Raw genomic sequence first — 21,136 nt, forward strand, 5'->3', positions numbered from 1 at the left:
TTGTCAAGACAGGGAAACACCTGATATCCTTTGAGCCTCAAGTGAGCTGCCACAACTGCCATGCATTTGGTGAACACCCTGGGGGCTGTGGTGATTACAAACGGCAGTGCTCTGAATTGGTAGTGACTGGTTCCCAGACAAAAGCGCAGATGTCCCATGGAGTGCCTGTCTATTCTGATGTGACAGCATGCATCCTGGTGATCTATAGAACATATTCAATTGTCCTTGTGCAGAAGAGGCAGGGTGGACTGAACTTGTAGCATTTGGAACATTTACTTCCTTACATACTGATTCAAACTGCTTAGATCCAAAATTGGTCTCAGGTCCCCTGTTTTCTCTGGCACTAAAAAGAAGCGGGAGTAAGTTCTGAATCCTAACTGTTCGGGTGGGTCCTCCTGGATGATTCTTTTTTGTAGTAGCTTTTGAATTTCTTGAGCTGCGTATTCCCTCTGACTAGGTGGAACTTCAGGGAGTTTCTGTCTTTGAACAGGAGGTGGAAAGGAAAAGAGCATGTAGTAACCTCTGAATATGATTCTTAGCATCCATTAATTTCTTGTGCTATTTGTCCAGGTGTTTAGGTTAAAGGAAAAACAACCCCCGACTGCCTCCAGAGGTGGACAGTCGGTCAATGCTTCAGGAGTGTTGATAGGACCTATCAGAGAAGGAGTCTCTAAAGCCCTGATTTTGTGGACCCTGTCTGTCTCTGGGGTGATGTCTGCCATTGAAACCTCCTCCTCTGTCGCTGCAGGAAGTGTACCCGCATGAGTCCTGAAAAGGCCCCTGAGCTTTCCAGAACCACATTTTCTTACCACCTCACTGGTTCCTAGAGAATGTAAGTTGAGGGGTAGAAAACTGGATTCCAACTGTAGACAAGGTCTTTCCCTCCTGCTTGCTGCGGGTGAGCATATCTTTCACTGATGGCCCAAACAAAGAGGAGCCATCAAAGGGGGCATTAACAAATGATACCTTGAAGGGTTCCACGAAGCTGCATAGCCTCATCCAAACATGCCTCCTAATGGCTATGCCTTAACCGGCTACCCATGAGGCACCCTCTGCTGTATGGGAGATCAGCCTTTTCGATGCATTAGAAATGGTGGGAAGAGTGTCCAGTTGAGGAGAGATCCTCTTGTGGTCATCTGCAGACATGGACTCAGAGAGAGAGTTTGAAAGCTCCTTGATCAAATCTCTCTGGAAGCGACTGAAATGTGCCAGGTAGTTCAAAGACCTGAGTGCGAATGTAGAAGTGTATATGAACTTTCCAAATCTATCCATTGTTGTGGACTCCCTGTTCAGTGGATGGACAGAGGAGCTTTGTTCTAGTAGCTCCTTCTTAGTGGCTACCAGCACAACAATGGCATCAACTGGATTCCCTTCCTCCAGTGAGGTCTATCTGAAGGGGGAACTAAGAATTTATTCGGGCACTTGGGGATGGGCTTGACAGTGCCCGGTTCCTTCCAAGTCCGGCAGGAAACCAGGTCAATAAGTCCATCCGTGGGGAGGGGGTCACCCAAAACAAACATGGGCCAGCCCCGAAAGCTTCAGGAACACCGATGCTTCAGGAGAAGGAGTTTAGGAAGACCAGGCACCCTTCTGTTTGAGCATTTCCAGGATGTCCTCAAAGGATACATCATCAGGTGGTGATAGGATGGATCCTTCGTTCTCATCAAAATTGGGGTCTTCCATGACAGACTCCATATGGGGGTTTATGTGCCTCCACTTACACGTTCTTTTCTGAAGTACCTCTTCTGTGGGGTGTTAGGAAGAGGTGTCAGAAGAGAGGGGGAAAACCTCTGGGTAACATGTGTGGAGGCTTCCGTGAGCTGGCTAACCCTAAGGAGCAGAAATGATGGGCTCAGAGCTTGGACAATGAGGGGTGAGGATTAAGATCCGAGATTAGAAAAGATAGCTCTCTATGTAAAGAGAAAGCCTTTTCCACTACTTGAAAGGCTGATGGACTTGGGAAACTCTCTACCCCCTTCTCGGACCCGAAGCATTTGAAGACGGGAGGTTGGGGCCAACCCCGAATCCTAGGTCTCTGGATAGAATCAGAACTGAGTTGTCCAGGGCCAAGACTCCAAGGGGAAGTGAAGGATCCGACAAAGTAGGAGTTGAACCCAACATCTCACACCTGGCACTGACCTCTCAGAACTGAGATCTGCCCTGGTCTGAAGGTATAAGAGCAGGACTGGTCAGGCACACCATCAAAGTCGAGGAAGGGAGCTTCCTCGAATCCAACACAGAACCTCTCAGGGATCTTGGATCCTGGCACTCCAAAACTGCAGGTCAGATCAGAGAAGGAAACAGTATTGGTTGGGCAGGTGTACTCATGGATCCGAGAGGGGACGAGATTGTCAGGACACCCATCTGGATCTGACCCCTGAGAAATCTCTGTGTTATCATGTCCATGTCTGCCTGTGTCAAACTCCTTGAAGATCTTGAAGATGTGGTGGAAGTCGGCAAGGATTGCTTCCTCGGTGTTCAAAATAATTGAGAAGACAGAGCCAAAGACACAGGCTTTAAAACAAATTCCACCATATGGCCTCTACTCATTGGATCCAAGGGCTTAGGATTTGAGAAAGAGGTGGACGGAAGGGGACAGCTGGCAGTAGGGGCTGAGCCAGTCAGATCTGAGGGTTGCTGTGGATCTGAGGGATCCAAGACCTTTTGTAATTTTCAGACGGCTCCGGGGAAGCTCTCAAAGATTTAGGAAGGTGCCTTTTCCTCAGCTCCATGACAACTTCAGTTGGTTTTGAGGGGGGGTTGAGCCCCAGCAGGAAGTAATCCTTTCAGGTTCAGCTTATTTGATGGTCAGAGAGTGCCCTAGGATTAAATGTGGTGCAAACAGCACATGAAGTATCTAAATGGGCAACTCCTAGGCAGTATACGCACTTCTTGTGGGCATCAAGAGTTAGGAATCTTATGCCCACAAGAAGTGCACTTCTTAAAACTCATAGGTTTCTCTGATGTGGTGGGCAGCAGTTAAACAGAAAACCCTGAAGAGGGAAAAGGGTTTCAAATGACAATAAGTTTAACCTGAAAAATAGAACATTAAATAGGTGGACAGAAACAAACTTTTTTTTACCTATATAAGAAGAAAGAAATAAATCCAAATATAGAAATCTAGGGAGAAAACACCTGTAAAAATAGAATAACAGCAAAGTACCACAAATGGTATGAGGGAGAGGAAGAAACGGTAAGTAACGGAAAGTGGAAAATAACCCTAACTCCTGCGTAGAGCTGAGGGAGGAAAGTTGGAACTAACTTTAAAGGGAATTAGAAGAAATATAATACCAGAAATAGTATCAAAAGGTTTTCAAAAAAGTCACTCTTATGCTCGCAGTTGGATCATCCGTCTTGCTGCTATGACGGCAAACGAGATCTGAGGAGTTAGAGACAAAGTAGAGCATTATGGATATAGGGAAGTGGTCAAGAACTGGATCTGGAGTCTTGTGTATGCAGCTGAGTCAGATCCGAGGATCAGATTCTAGACCCATTTGTGAAGAAGAATGAAAAGGACATCAGATATGGTCATTTTAAAAAAAAAATGAAAAAATGTGCTTATATATAATGATGCAAGGGTGATAAAATCCTAGACTTGGTTCTTATGAACATGGAGCAGCTTAGCTCAGCACAAATTGTAACTTCCTCCCTGTCAAACTGTAACACATATCCATCTGATTCACAATGAGACTGAAGTTGGATGCATCTTCCAATACCTCGATGTTCAAAGATTACACTAAGGGTAATCTGCAAAAAACCGAGTGATGACTCAGATAAATTCAAAACTCACTTCCAGCTCAATGACTTCCCTGCTTATGCAGAATCCTCTACCACCAAATTCTAAGCACATGTAAATAGCTGTGCAGCTGCTCCCCTCCAAAGTAAATACAATGCCAAATTTAAAACTAAACCTCTATGATGTAACCCAAACAAAAACAGACTGTATAATAAAAGAAAAATTTAATTGCACAGAAAAACAAGTTTTAACTTCCAAGATGACAAAAATGCACTTGCTAAACTAACTTAACAAGACCAGACCCTGTCAATCAAAACCTGATATGAGGTACAAATAGCCATCCAGGTGAAAGATAACCACAAATCCCTTTAAAATATGTTAAGAGACCTCAGAAACAATGCCCAGCTCTGCACAGAGCTAAAGGTTAATGATATCACATTCCTGGACCCTGGGGACATAGCCAATCTACCGGTGGACAAAATTAGCTCAATGTTCACCCCCCCTCCCCCTCTACTTTCCTAGATCACATACCCCTGAAAGTTGATTCTGTAGTCATCAGCCTGGGAACCTATGTCAACAATGAACATGTCCTTTATCTGCCATGTATCCACTATTGTAAGAAAGTCCTTTTTCACTGCACAGCTCATTTCTAATGGTATGATATCCAAGCCCAGGAATCAAACCATACCACTGTATGCCATCAGACTATTCACTGAGTATAATGCCCTTTCGGTATATACTTGTCTAAACACTTGTCACAAACTGAATGAACTAAATTATGTAGATCATCTCAAAGCTTTTACCCCCTTCATCTTACAGGCTTGACACAAGTGACTTCTGCCATGTGTACAAAGCCTTAATGGAACCCATCCTGTCAGACATTTGCAGATCCAATACTAGCATTAACAGCACTCAAGGGATCTCAATCTATTTTACAACATAAATAGGACATGCTGGATGGCTAGATATACACCACAGAGGATACCGCATATATGGAATTGTCTTCTCCTCCATGTAAAGTGAAGCACATCTCTGACTCTGTTCACATGTAATGTGAATGACTGGATAGAAACATGCAAATTCACCCTCCCCCCAGTTTAGGTCCCCTGTTTCTCACAGACAGGAGCAACAAGCAAATTTCCCAACATGTACCTTTTCTATCCACCTCTGGATTATTCATACACAAAAGATGACTAGAAACTACCACGGGAATGTAAAGCTAGGCTTCTTAAGATCCTCACAGATCAATAGCCAAATAGCTTCCCAACTTTCCCATGTAGCATGAGTGGCAGTCCTTCTGATCTCCACTAGGGAGCATGCAAAACTCTGTGTGCTTCTGAGTCTGTGTAAATCCTACTGTCTACATGGAGATGTGAGCAAGCCACATCCCTTTACTTCTTCCCCTCTTGCTTGTCTCTTCTACTGCAGGAGCCTCAAATGTAATCCTGGTTGCAAGGTTGCAGTTAGGGATCCATTCTTTTCCATCACAGATCCAGGCTAGTGACTACAGATTAGAAATCACCTTAGTTTCTTGTTATCTGGACATATTTGTATATTCTTTAGTTTAACATTAGTCTGCACATGTAGCTCCTTTATGACTACAGTGGCCATCAGTTTACCATTATCTGTATGTTTCCCTGTTACTTGTTTGAGAGATTTTGGAGATCCAGAGTGTAACACATCAGCTGTGGACTCTTTTTGTAGAGGCTTGATGCTATGGTTCATAATTATGTTGTAGTTCTGTAATGTGCTGTGTCTTGACCATGATTTGCATTATGTGCTGCTGGTTTCTGTAAACAAGTTTACATATGAAGTACTACAATACATTAAATGTTGACATGCTGTTTATTGTGATATATTACAGAAAAAATATTTTTTTCACGTCTGCTTTAACTTTGTTGTAAGTTGATATTATTTTATTACTAGTGTTACCTTATTTTTGAATATTAGTATTGACAGGAATACCTTATATATTTTTTAATATATACATGCTGTGATTTCTTCTTAACCTTTGTTTGTCTGATTGTTTGAATTAATTTGAACAAAATGTATAACATGGCCATCTGAGCATCTCCTGGGTTGGGTCTGAAACTCGTCCAGGGCAATCAAAATACAACAGAAACAAACATTAATACCCAGACCCCTCAGGACTATGTCATCCCTCTCCCATTTATAATGCCAATGCTACACCAGATCAAATGTAGGTAAATGCTCCTACTTAAACTGTGGCACTCGGACAACATTTTGCAGTGTCTGACTGGCACCATAGAGTGACCTGTAGAAATGAAAATGAAAATGAAAATCATCTACTGCACTAAATGCAAACTCCTGTTACCATGATCACCCAGGGCATGACTAAAAAGGGGTTTTAAAATCAGCTGACAAAAGTAGTGTACAATAATGTAAAGCCACCAACAATGCTAGAAGGCAAGTAAAAGTTGGTAAGGCACTTATCATAACTATAATAACAGCAAGATTAAGAGTCCATTGAACCAATACCTGAAAAACAGCTATTCTCCAACAGTAGGGACAGATGTAAAAAGTTTGCAAGATCAACAGTCCACATGCATAACATTAAACATTAGACTCTCTACATAACAGTAATTTCAGATAATGTACTTCATTACCATACATGTTATAGCATTCAACAGGTACACAAATTAGCAGACTAGGTAGACCAAGAGATAGAATGTTCTAATCAGGTAATTTGTTTTTAAGCACTACATAAAACTCATATCGAGACTGTTTGATCTCCACTTGGTTGGAGTGGACCAGAAAGAATTACAATAAATAAATAAAATATTGTAAATTCTTTGGTAAAAGTACCTTAGCCCTCTTGTGACCTGCAGGTGCTGAAGCAGGGCTAATGGTCTAAAAGGTCTATACAGAACACAGCAATGAATTTTAAACATGGCATATAAAATGAATAACTCCAATGTCATGAAAGTTTAACAGAACTACTATTTTTTTTCTTTGGGGGGGCTATAAATGGAACTGTATGTCCACATATAGTATGTACATTTTTACTAAATGTTTATGGAACAAAACTTGTAAACTGTGATTAATAATGCAAAGAAAGACAAGTAATAACAATGTTAGTAAGCTAGATTAACAGTTTTCTCAAAACCTTTTTAGCAGATGTAAATATGCAACTTAGGCAAATTATAAACTTGATCAAAACTTCTCATCCCTCCAATTAACTTCATACTCTTACTCTTTGTTCTATTTTTTTTTTTTTTTGCCTCAACCTTCAGCTGTACTTGTCCGTGCATTAAAACATACATTCTAGTATTATAGGTTCATAGGTTGGCACTAGGCTATCGGCCCTAGGGCCTATACAAGTCTAGCCATAACAATTCCCTGGATATTTCTTCCCACAATATTTACTTCCCTGGACCTCTGACTAGCAGGGCGACTGACGTGATCCCCGGGGTGAATTTCTATCTCCCATCCAATCGTCAAGGTTCCTTTTGAAGAGGGCCAAGGAGGTGCTCTGCTTGACATGTATGGGCAGTCTATTCCAGAGTATGGGGAGTCTCTGCGTCAGGAACCTATCCCTCCAGCATATTTTGTTCATTGTGATGACAAAGTTTAGATCCCTGGAGCGTGTGTTTCTGAGGGTTTGGTATTTCTCAAAGTGGAGCATGTCCAACAGCTCAGGGTTTGACATGGCCTTGTATGTTAAGCAGAGATCGCCTTTGAGTAGACGATATGCCACAGAGTATAGCTGGAGTTTTTTTAGACGGTCAGCATAGGGCATCTGCTTTAGGCCTGTGATTCTTTTAATGAGGTATTTCTGTGGCCTTTCCAGCTGCTGCAGATGTCTTGTGAGGTACATACCAAATGGGGCGTTGTACTCTATAATGGGTCTAATGAGGGATGAGTACAGTGGGACAATAACCTCCTTTTTTCTGGATGAAAAGCCCTTAGTGATGAGGTGTGCCACATAGAAGGATTTCCTGACTGTTGTGGCGATGTGGTTATTGAAGGTGAGACCACTGTCCACCTGTGTCCCTAAGTCTCTCATCACACTTTTGGTGTTTAGTGTACTGCCACCTATGCGGTAATTCATGGGTACATGGTTTCTCCCAAAGGGGATAACTATACATTTCTTGGCATTAAGCTTGAGCCCATGGCTCTGGCACCAAGCATCTGTTTCTGTAAGGCCCTTTTGTAGAATATCCGCATCATCTGGGGATTCAATAATGGCTCCCAGTTTGCAGTCATCTGCGAACTTTGTTAGCCAGAGTTCCTTAGTGTTGGCCTATACTTCAGAGAAGTAGATGCCAAACAAGAGCGGTCCCAGGACAGAACCCTGAGGTACTCCATTTGTCACTTATCTGGAGCTGGATTTGGATTTGGCTACTTTTACAGTCTGGGTTCTTTCAGAAAGCCAGTTGGCAACCCATTGAGTGAAGTAGGGATGTATGCCCAGCTTAGTAAGTTTATCTATGATTCCAGAGTGGGGGATGGTGTTGAAGGCCTTGGCGAGGTCCAGATAGGCTGTGTAGACCGCCTTACCCTCGCTCACAGCTCTGGAGACTAATTCGAAGAAGTCAATCAGGTTTAGGAGACAAGATCGGCCCTTCATGAACCCAAACTGGGTGGGGTCCAGTGTTTGAAGGTTGCTAATGTCTTTGTTTAAAAGTTCCACGATAATGCATTATTACACAGCACTTTTCAGTAATCATAGCTGGCTACAATGATCAATAGGTTACACTATTCACTGCTGTAAATAACTTGCTGGCTGTTGTAACAAACATGCATCAAACTTCCTTAACTTTCGAGCCAATCATTGATCCTTGCCTTCCTGAGCTTGGCATTACGCTAGAACTGTTATTCAACTGAAAGCAAAATGGTCTTTTAAAGTTCATTTCACATAAGTACTGTAGCAAAATAGTACCTGTTAGTAAAATTTACGGTAAAAGAAAAAATGATACAATAGAAACACAAGGGCACGTACACACACAGACACACACACACACACACACACACACACACACACACACACACACACACACACACACACACACACACACACAAAACCATGTGAATTACCATGGTTTTATCTAAGACGGATTCACTTCATAACACTGAAATATCAAAACACTGAAACTCAAAACACTGAAAACACATATCATATATATACTGAGTTTAAATAACATAAATCATAGCACTTTCCACCAAGTGTAAGCAGGGGGGCAAGCCCCTCTGCACCCCTCATGTGGGGAGCTGCGCCCCCACACCCTCTGCTACTTATATATATCAACTGCAAGATTTCACTTAAGTGCAATCTTTGAGTTGATATATTTAAGTAACGGTGTGGTGCAGCCCATGGGGTGCAGGGCTGCCCCTGCTTACACTTGGTGGAAAGTGCTATGATTTATGTTGTTTAAACTCAGTATATGTATGATTTGTGTTTTCAGTGTTTTGAGTTTTCATTATTTTGAAGTTTCAGTGTTTTGGTCTTCTATATTATGAAGTTTTCTCATTTTCAGTGTTTTGAGCTTTCAGTGTTATGAAGTGAATTTGAGTAAGACAACAGATGTTACAATGACATTTTACAAAGCTCAGAAGGGATTTTCAGAATGCAAACAACAGACACCTTAACATGTTCTTGAAAGATACTATTTCATATACAAGGATTTCACTTAATGCTTCATAGTCACTTAATATTCCTACTTTTGACCTACCAATTGAAACTGCTAAGGCCTTAAATAGAGCTGGCTATGGTTCTCTTTAATGTCATATCCAAATGTGCTTTCACACAGCTTGATAAATGAGTCAGAACATTTTTGTTTAAAATCTATCAGCCCTATTATGTTTAAATAATATTTCTAAACCTGTATTAGGTATGGATCATATTAAGGATGCCTATTTCCTCCTTATTTATTTTATATTTACATAATGCCCCACTTTATACATTTCATCACAAAATCCCTCCCCCGTGGAGTGAATATGTACCAATTGGAGCCTTTCAGAGAAACAGTTAATGTTTCTTTTTAGGTTCTAAGTTCTATTGCTGTTAAGGATTTAAGCAGTATTAACTGATTTTCTTAAGTGTCAAGCCGCAAGTTAAACTTGAGTAAATCAGTATTTGTTTACATTATTTGATAATCATCCATAAATAAACCCTCTAATTTGACTGACTTGAACATATAATCAACATTAAAATACTTGGATTCTCCCAAAACAATTTTGACTATCATTCATGTAACATACTGAAATGTTGGAATGAAATTAAACATGCTACTATAAGGCGATCTGCAATGAAGTGTTCACTTATTTTAAAAATATCTACTATAAAATAAATATCTTTCCATGCCTTTTCTATTTTTTTTTCACTAATTTCACAGTTCAATCTATTCCTCAGTAATAATAAAATTATACATGCACAGCTAAGTAAATATTTGGTTAGCCAACTCTACACACCTACCTTACAAAAAATGACATGGTGTAAGGAAACTGAAGGTTTCTAAGCTCCCTGATTTGCATTTTCATAAATTAATTTTAATGTCAACTACACAACAAAGAGCCACATAATTAATTAAAGACCCTAAAACATGGTCTCCCTTGCAAAATACGATTTGGTTGAAGCATTAAATGTGTTGCCTTATCTTTATTTCTTATTTGTATGTCAACTGCCTTGGAACTGCTTGTATTTTCATAGGATTTATAACTCTTTTCTAAGAATTTATTTAAAAATTTAGATTTTGAACTAATGTTCCTCTATACCAGTGAGTGGTTAATATTGCAACTATAACACCAAACAAAAATTACAGTGATACATCATTTCTACTTCCTGCATGCATTACAGTACTTGATTTAATTTGCACAAAACTATGTCTGCTACTGACAACTGTGATCTGTAAAACCTAAAAAAGATATATAATCGTAATGTTCACTCCTTTTATAAGTTCATTTGAAATGCATTCATTTTCATCTATTTAAACAAGCTCTTTTATCTACACAATCAGTTTAAGCACATTTACATTTATCACAAATCATATTTTAGCCTGCACATTTATCAACTAGTATCTGTGTAAACTATGATAACTCTTTTGAAAATAATGATGCATGAAAAAATATATGGAAATATTCTAATTTATGCACTCCTTTCTTCAAGATGTACTATGTGCAGTTCATGCTACTCAATAATGCCTATATTACATCTACTAAAACCAACTTATTTCTAGTTTATATTGCTCATTGTGGAGGACATAGGTTAAATAGTGCTGATGTATTACATATACTCTGATGGTGTCACAAGTACAAAACACCTGGAGTTTGATTAATACTGGATTAACATCTCTGTATTTGATTTAACAGAATGTAATACAGCAGTTTGTTACTTTAACAGAGACTATCGGTCTGAAAAAGAAAACTTGAAACTACTCATTGTAATATTTGCTGTGATATAATTTTATATCTTGATAAACTGATGTGTGTTAGCAGAAACCAGTATAAATAATTGTCAAATATCTCTGCAAAACCCTTAAAAGTCTATAAGCTGACCAAAACATTAAGTAAATCTGTCAACGGGCAGTTACATGGAAACTTAATGTTTGAATTTTAGATGGCTGACACTCCAAATTACAATTTACTATATCCGGTCCAAGGTTCTGTTATATATCCTTTGCTTTTATCATCCATGCTAAGCTTCAGTGGTCATTTATTAACATGAAAATATACACTTTGGAAATTCGTCTTTTTGCTAATTCTATGCTTTGTTTTGCTGTGATACAATGATTTACAAATCTTGTACTTGATTTTTTTTTATAAATACTATACATACTTCTTGCTTGTTGGTATTTAGTGTTCAGAATGTCTACAAATAATTTTTTGTATTAATCTTTATGTTTTTATAAACAATAAAACATATATTTGAAAAAAGATTATAATTAAAAGCCATATACTGTTTTGTTTATAGTTTACCAATATCAACAACAAAACTTACCTCTGGACCAGGAGGGCCTGGTGGTCCTGGGGGGCCTGGATCTCCAATCTTGCCCTACAACATAATACAGACCATGTTTATCATTTATCATCATATCAGATTAAATTGCACACAATTGCACACAACTGATTTAATCCTCAAGGAATACCCCAAGAGCTCATCTTAATTTTAATCTTAAAATGCAGACATTTACTGTGTGTTTATTCTTCTAATCCATTCATTCTTCAGTTAACTGTGTAATCTATTTTAGGGTCATGGGTGAGATGGAACTTATCTGATACTCAATAGGCACAAGACAGACAAATAATGTGCCAACCCATTTCAGGATACAAGCACACACACACACACACACACATGTACACACACTCACTCATGGCATACAGTTCTACAGACAAGTTGCAGGAATGTCAATTCACTTACATACTGCAAAAGCCAGACTTTTAACTTTACAAAAGAAAAAAGAATAAAAATGGCAGTAATTCAAGACTACAATGAAGTTTTAACATATTTTTAGTATTACTGTGTCATATTTATGAGGAATATGATATCAGAGTATTGTGAAGTTCTAAAAATGTTACAATCATTTACTTTATATCGGCCAAGGGAGTTTAATGGTGTCAACATCACAGTGGTGTATATTCCCCCATTGGCAATACCAACAAGGCACTGAATACACTTTACCAGTCAATCAGTGAGCTACAAAACCAGAATCTGGAGTTTGCACACATAATAGGAGGTGATTTTAATCAAGCAAATCTGAAAACAGTTTTAGCTCATTACTTCCAACATGTAGTCTTTGCAATGAGGGGAGAAAACATTCTGGCTAAGGTCTACACCAATGTCAAGCTAGCATATAAGGCAGTACCTGATCCACATCTGGGTAACTCAGATCATCTCTCCATTATGCTACTACCAGCATTAATCAGAGGAAAGCCATCCAGGAAACAAATAAGGGTATGGCCAGATGGAGCAGTCTCAGCACTCCAGGACTGGAATACATTCAAGGAGGCGGCTACTAAGGACCAGTAAATTAATCTGAATGAGTACACAGAGTCCATAATGGCCTATATGTCTAAGTGTGTGGATAATGTGACAGTCAACAAGAACATCATCACATGAGCGAATCACAAATCCTGGCTCACAAGTGGAGTCTATGAGCTCATGAAGGCACGCAATGCTGCCTTTAAGTCTAAAGACAAAGTAGCCCTTAGGGAAGCCAGAGTAAAACTAAGTAAAGGAATAAGAGAGGCTAAGCGGGCCTATGGACAGAAAATTCAGGGTCATATACACCTGACAGACTCCACGGATCTGTGGCAAGGTTTACAATCTATATCAGACTAGAGGCTCCTACCTTCTCAATGTGATGATAACATGGAGTTTCTCAATGAGCTCAACACCTACTTCAGAAGGTTTGAGAAGGGAAACAATACAACAGCAATGAAACTGCCCATCAACCAAGAAGATGAACTGCTCCGCCTTCACTCAGCAGATGTTCAAAGGGTGCTGCGATGAGTAAACCCAAGAAAGGCAGCTAGTCCTGACAATATTTTGGGATGGGTGCTCAGGGACTGTACTGACCAATTAACTACCGTTCTCACTGATATATTCAACATCTTTCTGCATCAAGCCACAGTACTCAGGTGCTTCAAGAATACAACCATTATACCACTGCCCAAGAAGTATTCACCCTCAAGCCTGAATGACTACGGCCCAGTAGCTCTCACCTCCACTGTAATGAAGTGCTTTGAGAGATTGGTCAAAGACTATTCAACATCAAGTCTTCCTGAAACACTGGACCCACTCCAATTTGCTTATAGATCCAATCACTCTACAGCAGATGTTATCTCACTGGCACTTCGCTTATACTTGGCACACATGGAGAACAAAAACTGCTATGTCCGCATGTTATTTATTGACTTCAGCTTGGCCTTCAACATGGTCATCCCCCAACATCTGATTAAGAAACTGGTCCATCGGGGTGTTAGCACCCCATTATGCAACTGGATTCTGGACTTTCTTATTGACAGACCACAAAAGGTATGCATAGGCAACAACACCTCGATGAGCATCACACTGAACACTGGAGTACCTCAAGGATGTGTTCTGAGCCCCCTGCTGTTCACCATGCTGACGCATGACTGTATCGCTAGGTACAACACAAACCACATTATTAAGTTTGCAGATGATACTACAGTGGTGGGTCTCATCAGCAATGGTGATGAAAAAGCCTACAGAGAGGAAGTGAATCAACTGACTATCTGGTGTGACAACAACAACCTGGCTCTCAATGTAAATAAAACAAAGGAGGTAATAGTAGACCAGGAAGAGACTCAAGGCTCATTCTCCACTCACAATCAAAGGAGTAACATTGGAAAGGGTGAAGAGCACCAAGTTCTTGGTGGTTATATCGCTGAAGACTTGTCTTGGTCAATAAATACTAATCACATTGTCAACAAGGCACAACAGCGTCTACACTTTCTACGAAGGTTGTGGAGAGCCAAACTACCACCTTCAGTTCTCACAACCTTCTATAGAGGTAGCATCGAAAGCATCCTGACTAGTAATCTCTCGGTGTGGTATGGAAACTGCATGGTTTCAGATCGCAAGTCTCTCCGGAGGGTGGTGAAAGTGGCGGAGAAAATTATCAGGTCTACGTTCCCATCTATCCAGGGCTTGCACTCTGCTCGGTGCCTCAGCACAGCCATGAAAATAGTCAAAGACTGCACTCACCATGCCCAGGTCTGTTCTCGTGTTTGTCTTCAGGCAGGAGATACCATAGCTTACTTTGCAAAACCACCAGATTTAATAGAAGCTTTTTTACACAAGCCAACAGACTTCTGAACTCCAGTAATAACATACACCATGCTAGTCATGGAGGTCTGGAGTTACAACGCTGAAGTAATTCACAGACATATGCAATAACTCTATGAAAGTACAATCTTCTACCTTATGTGCAATATTAATGATGCCAAGTTAACATTCTGTGCAATATGCCAAGTTAGCATTCTGTGCAATATTTTGGGTACTGACAAAGACATGTAAGTGGAATAGTCTTGGTGCATGTTATTGTACTTGTTACTGCACTGCATAAATGTCTTACTGTTGTTACTGTTGGATTAGCTTTAGTAGATGTGTTATTGTTGTATTAATATCAGTATATGTTGTATGCACACTGAGTTCAAAGTAACGCAATTTCATTCAGTTGCACTGTTGTGCAGTCTGAATGACAACAAAGTTCACTTTGACTTTGACTCTGAATTATATGAAACAGGCTACTATGCTAATATTAACCTATTCGGTGATAATCAGTGTCTTTCATCTCAACAGTGTCACACCAATGGCTTTAACTCTGTGACTATGTAGTCTGAGCTGACACAATACTGGTGACTGTTAAAAAATTACTCCAAATAGGCACAGAATTCTCTAACTAACCTCTTCACAAGTAATGTTTGCATTTCTTTTCATTTTACATCAGCTTTATTCTTTACACATCTGATTGTTCATACATATTATTTACTTGTTCACAAAGAGAACGTGATGCGTAATCAACTACCTCAAGATACTTTAGGGCAAGATTAACTGGTGGATACTTTTCTTCCCCTCGATCTGGTGTTTAGTCAAATCAGACAAAGCAAGCAGCTGCACCAACACATATCACAGAACAATGACATACTGCAGCAATGTAAGTGTAGATATTATCAGTACAATGAGTTTACCATGAGATAATCACTTCTTGTACTATGTCATTAACAGTAGCTCCCACGGAATGCTCTCCTCAGATCTGTGAAAATTTAAGTGTGATAAAAGCAAACTACAATGTCCAAAATTGCTGTATCTCAGGAAATTCTCTCTTCATCCAGACACAGTGATAAAACAAATATCTATATATATATATATATATATATATATATATATATATATATACATACATATATATCTATAGCTGTACACACACACACACACACACACACACACACACACACACACACACACACACACACACACACACACACGCGCACACACGCGCACGTAGCAGTCTGGGGAGTACAGCGAGGCTTGCCTGATGCAAAATATACTTTTAATGGCAGCATCAAGTTTTGTACTTCAATCTTATTTTACTAGATTTGCAATGAAACTATCAGAATTCTTGGACTTGTGGTGTTCAGTTTAGAATTTCTGATAGCTTGCCCATTAACTGTACAATGCTGAGCTGCATAAAGAAAAGGCCCCAAAAAGAGCCCTTTTACTGCAAGAAAAAACATTTATAAAATGTCCTTTATTCCTGAACATAACACATAGTATACTGGTAAACTGAATGAAGTAGTAGTTTCCAAATCTAGCTTTGCACCACCTGGTTTTATTATATAGCCACTAATACTTATTAATTCAATAAAAATGCATTCCCTCAACAGGTAAGACTAAGGTAAGGATGCAACAGCAGCAGAATTGCAGCAATAACTGTATCAAGACTTCTTACAAAGAGTACAAAAGAAATGAAAGACGTACTTGTCATAATGACAGATTTGGATAAGCAAGTCCATCCTTCTTAAAAGTAGGACTAATGCCAGCAATTGTTAGGAAAGTTCAGCACTCAAAACTTTCCCAGGTTACCAAGTCTCTCCACTTTGCTCAAAGAATGACACTTGTTTGCAAAGTAGTTAGGCTTGCTTTTTGTTACAATGAGAAGTTTGGCAATTCAGGAGGATATCAGAGTACAGCCATTATTCCAACAGGATAAGAAGAACTAACTGAGGTGTTTGAGTAACTTGTAAGGAAGGCACCCCCCCCCCCCTCCCAGGGCACATTGGACATATTATACCTCTTAGCTCACCTAGTAATGCCTCAGAAACTCACAGAATCAGCTGGAGGCTTTTGCTGCAGATAGGGGCATACTTTGTACCTTGCTTGCTTACTGTCACTATAACCATCATCTAGAGAAGCAGTTTACAAAATGTCTGTGTAGTATCCAGTCCCATATAGGTTATACATCTTGCTTTTGTTAGCACTGTAATAATGCACATTCGCAGTTGCTTGAATATCAACATTCTCTGTTAAACTATAATACATTTCTCTGTATCAGCTTTTTATTGTGAGCTGATATGATCTACAAAACATAAGTTAATCTGATGCACTTACATCCATTTTTGGTTAAGATACTTCATACCTTTATTCTGTTTTGTACTTTCTTAACATAGCTGTACAAGATTTGTTGTTATGCTATCATGCTTACTTTAGATACAATCCCTAGGATTGAGTAACTCCAACACTAAGGCTTCATTACGTGTACACAGTTCTGAGTGAACAGACAACACAAGTATAACTCACACCTTCTTCCTCCTAATTTTACTTTTTCTACTGATTTTCTTGCAGCTTTAAATACTGAGGGGGATTCATAAAGGTTACCACAAAATGTAGACTACATGAACACTTAATATAATCTTTCTGAGTGACTAGAAAGGACAAAAAATGTGGTAGGAATGCTCTTGAATACAGATTGTTTACACTTAGTGTAGGTGTTATTGAATCTAGCCCAATTTTTTTTCATGTTTACTGATTTATTTATTTTTAGTTTAGAATGGGTATTCATCAGTTTATGCAGACTACCAGCTGGTAGCCATTTTAAGTAAATTATGTGGCATCTTTTTATTGTCCTGTATAAGCTTATAGTTTCACAGCTTCATCATACTGATTCTGTTTTTATATTGATCTTTATGTTCTTTGTTCATATTGTGAAGTATTTCATAATAAATCAAAACATGCAGTCCTTATTACCTAATAGCTATTTCCATACAATGTGCAAAAGCTAAATACTTGCAGCAAAATAGTCAAGTCTTTAGAAGTACCAGAAAGTTGCAGTATTACCTGTATGGCTAGAAATCCTGACATCATGGTATAACACAGAAAAAAGCAACCAGTAAAAAGTAAGAGAAAATTCTAGCCAAGCTAGAATTTCCACTAAGTAACCCCTCAAACCTCTTGTATTAGAGGCACATGGGATATATCCAAATGACCCTTATGAACATCAAGTGTTTCAGCTATATGGAGATTCTGAATGCCCATGACTTTTTTCTTTTTAAGTCGTTTGATGGACAAATTCAGGTCAATCAAGCCATACCCCACTAGCTGTGTCCCCTTTATTAATGATATGTTTAGCTAAGGCATTAGTGGTGGTTCTGGTATCGATATTGATGATCCCTTATCCTATCACGTGGTCTCCAGTCAGTTTTACCCACACAGAATTAGCCACAGCTTATGCAGTGAGCTAAATAGACCATATTTGTAGTGTTACACACTGAAACATTAAATGTGAATGTCCTTTCAAAATATGGATGATAGAACTGTCCTGTTGGATTTATGCATTCACAAAAGTTACACCTATTACAGGGACTAGTACCCATTCCAAACTCAGTATTTCACTGTGTGTTCCTACCCAATGAAAAACATAACCTTCTTTTCAGGGATTTCATATTTTTATATGTAAAACTCAGATTATTACCAACGATGCCAAATATCTTTTCATCAGCTGCTAGAATGGGCCAAAACTTCTTGTATATATTAGTGGCTATTCTAGCATTATTTTGAAAAATAAACAGGTAATCTCACTATGTTATGCTTACTGTTACGCCGCATTTGAGCTTCCATCCCCTCAGTTACATCAGAGAAATGGGGATGTTCCTTTTCTGTTCTTTTTTCCTTGACCCCCTGAATGATATGCCTAACTTTGTGTGTGCTATATCTCCTGCTTAAAAATCTATGCTTTAATTCTTCTATTTCTGTCACAAACACTTCATCCTTTTTACATAACCTGGAAATTCTCATAGCCTGTCTCCTTACCATATTGTCAAATACATGGGGGGATGCATACTACTTTGATGTAGTAGATTATTTCTGTGACAAGTTTTCCTATGCACTTTGGTGCTAACATCCCCTATTTGAGGCTTGGAGACACTTAAGTCCAAGTAGGATATCTGCTCATACGAATATTCCATGGTAAAATTCAAAAAGGATGCATCACCATTAATATAAAAATGAAAAGCCTCCAACTCTTCTTCTTTGCCTTGCCATATTAAAAAAAGGTCATCCACAAATCATCTGTAGAAGCATACTTGTTCCCTGTTATGGTCCCTCCATTATGGCCCCTTCCTTCCAAGTGGCCATCACCAGGTTGGCATAGCTATTTGCACAAGATGTGCCCATAGCTACGCCATCCACTTGTAAATAGATATCCTTTTCAAACATAAATATATTGTTTTCCAAAACTGTCTCCATAAGGAGACATAATAAATCTATATACTTGAAATCATACTTACTATACTTAACCAAGTATTGTTGTAGCATAGTTATTCCTCTTTCATTAGGTATTTCTGTAAAGAGTGACTGAACATCTAGAGTTACCAGAGTGAGGTCAACCATACTGGCTTGGTCCCTAAAGAAAGGATATAAATCTCTCAGAAAATGTTTTGAATCACATAAGATTACAGAATTACATTCTAATAAAGGTTTAAACTTTTGGTCTAAAAGATGGAACTTGACTCTGTGAAACTATCGGTCTTAAAGTAGGGCTAGTGGGGTGCTTGTGTACTTTGGGTATATACCTTGTATGACTGGAATAAGAGGTTCCTCTATTTTAAAATACTTATATAGGGAATACTCAATAGCTCTAGATAGTAAACTCTCTTCTGGTACATTATTCACTCTATTTATTATACTATCCTCTTCCCTTTGTGTAATCAGTTTATAAACTCCATCCTCCATCAACATTCTTCTCATACTGGTAACATAATGTTGGTAATCCATTACTACTACAGGACCGCCCTTATCTGCTTGGCATATACCAATGGCATTCCATCAGATTTAATACTTGCAAAGTTCAATTTTAACATTACACAAAACACTAAGTCTAAAATAAAGTCTGTTACCATTCCTTTCTGAGAAGGAATGAAAGAAAGGCAGTTCTCAAGTACTGCTTTTTCAGTCTCAGTTAACACTCTTAGAAATGTTCCAAATCAAGGATTGTCCTTGACTGCCATTTCAGTTTAGCAAACCTAGTACTTACATTCCAGTAAATTATCCAGTGCTGGAAGTTTTTGAAACACTGTGCATAGAAGAGTTGTATAAAAACTGTAATGCAAGGAATGTACATATGACATATAATAATCTGACCAAGTCTGAGTATGAGGCACTTGTTAATTTACAAACAGATAATACCATTCTTATATGCCTAGCAGATAAGGACAGAGCCTACAATACAAATACTCTTCTTGCAGAAGTGATAGCTGCCAGAAAAACAGTGATAAGAATTTCAAATCTACATTGGCCGAGTGTTCTAATGGAGGAATAACCAGAGCCTGTAAAATCATAGTTAGATCCCAATGAGGTGTTGGATCTTTGACAGGAGAACAAAGAAGGAAAGTCCCCCTAAGAAAAGCCTTGTACAATTTTGATGAGGCCAAAGATGATGCATTTTCTCTGATATAATAATATGAAATGGCTGCCAATTGCACTTTTACAGTGGAATGACTGCCCCCCCCCCCAATAGAAAATATGAGTAAGAAAATCTAGGACTGCTTGAACAGGAGCTGTAACAGGATATAACTTCTGCTGTTTAGCCCAAGTAGAAAATCTTTTCCATTTGTTCTTGTAAATTCTTCTAGTCAAAGATTTGTGGGAGGAGATCAGAATATTTCAGACTGGAGATGAAAGCCTGGCAGATCTAGACATCATTGGAACTGGAGAAACCATGCAGTTAGTTTCAGACTTGGGAGATCAGGATAAATTTGCCTTGATGGATGAGATAGTAGATTTGAACAAGGTTCGAGCGTCCACGAAGAGCAAATCAGATGAGACCAAAGGAAGGTGAACCAGATTTGCAGAGGCCAAAAGGGAGCAATGATGATCATTTTGCTCTTCAACCTGGAAGCTTTCTGAAGAAACTTGAGGAAAGGCATACAGTAATCCGGAAGGCCAAGCATGGACCAGAGGATCCCTGGGTGACTGCCCCTGAGGGGGGGATCAAGGTGAAGAACCTGCTGCACTTGTTGTTGTAGGGGGATGCAAAGAAACTGCAGCAAGTTTGACCCCATTTGTGAAAGATCATGTTCGCCACTGACTGATTCAGGGACCACTCATGAGGCATCAGTAAGACTACCCCGCAATGTATGTTGCAATCAGAAAGTGGTTGATAGAGATAGCCCACTGTCATACTGTCATTGCTTCTCAGAACAGGGGGTAGGATCTGGAACCCCCTTGTTTGTTATGTACCAAACCACTGACATATTGTCTATTTGTATTGCATTAGTCCCTGGAAGAAGGAAGCTGTGAAATACCTGCAACACTAAAAGGAACGCTCTCATCTCCAGGACATTGATATGCAGGTTAGTCTCCTGTGACGTCCACATCCCTTGAACTGTCCGACCCAGGAAATGCCCCCCACCCCACCTGGG

General features: G+C 39.2%; 1 protein-coding gene across 1 annotated transcript in view; it reads right to left on the minus strand.

Annotated features, from left to right (window-relative positions):
* The window catches only part of COL24A1 (collagen type XXIV alpha 1 chain), a 3,617,818-nt gene that overhangs the window by 1,628,040 nt on the left and 1,968,642 nt on the right, over window positions 1–21,136 (minus strand). The window contains exon 19 of the mRNA XM_044086026.1: window positions 11,694–11,747. Within this exon, the coding sequence (XP_043941961.1) occupies window positions 11,694–11,747 (54 nt within the window). The remainder of the gene's footprint in view (window positions 1–11,693; window positions 11,748–21,136) is intronic.

This window comes from Protopterus annectens, chromosome 10.part0, assembly GCF_019279795.1.
Source record: "Protopterus annectens isolate FY-2018-M chromosome 10.part0, PAN1.0, whole genome shotgun sequence".
Classification (NCBI taxonomy): domain Eukaryota; kingdom Metazoa; phylum Chordata; order Ceratodontiformes; family Protopteridae; genus Protopterus; species Protopterus annectens.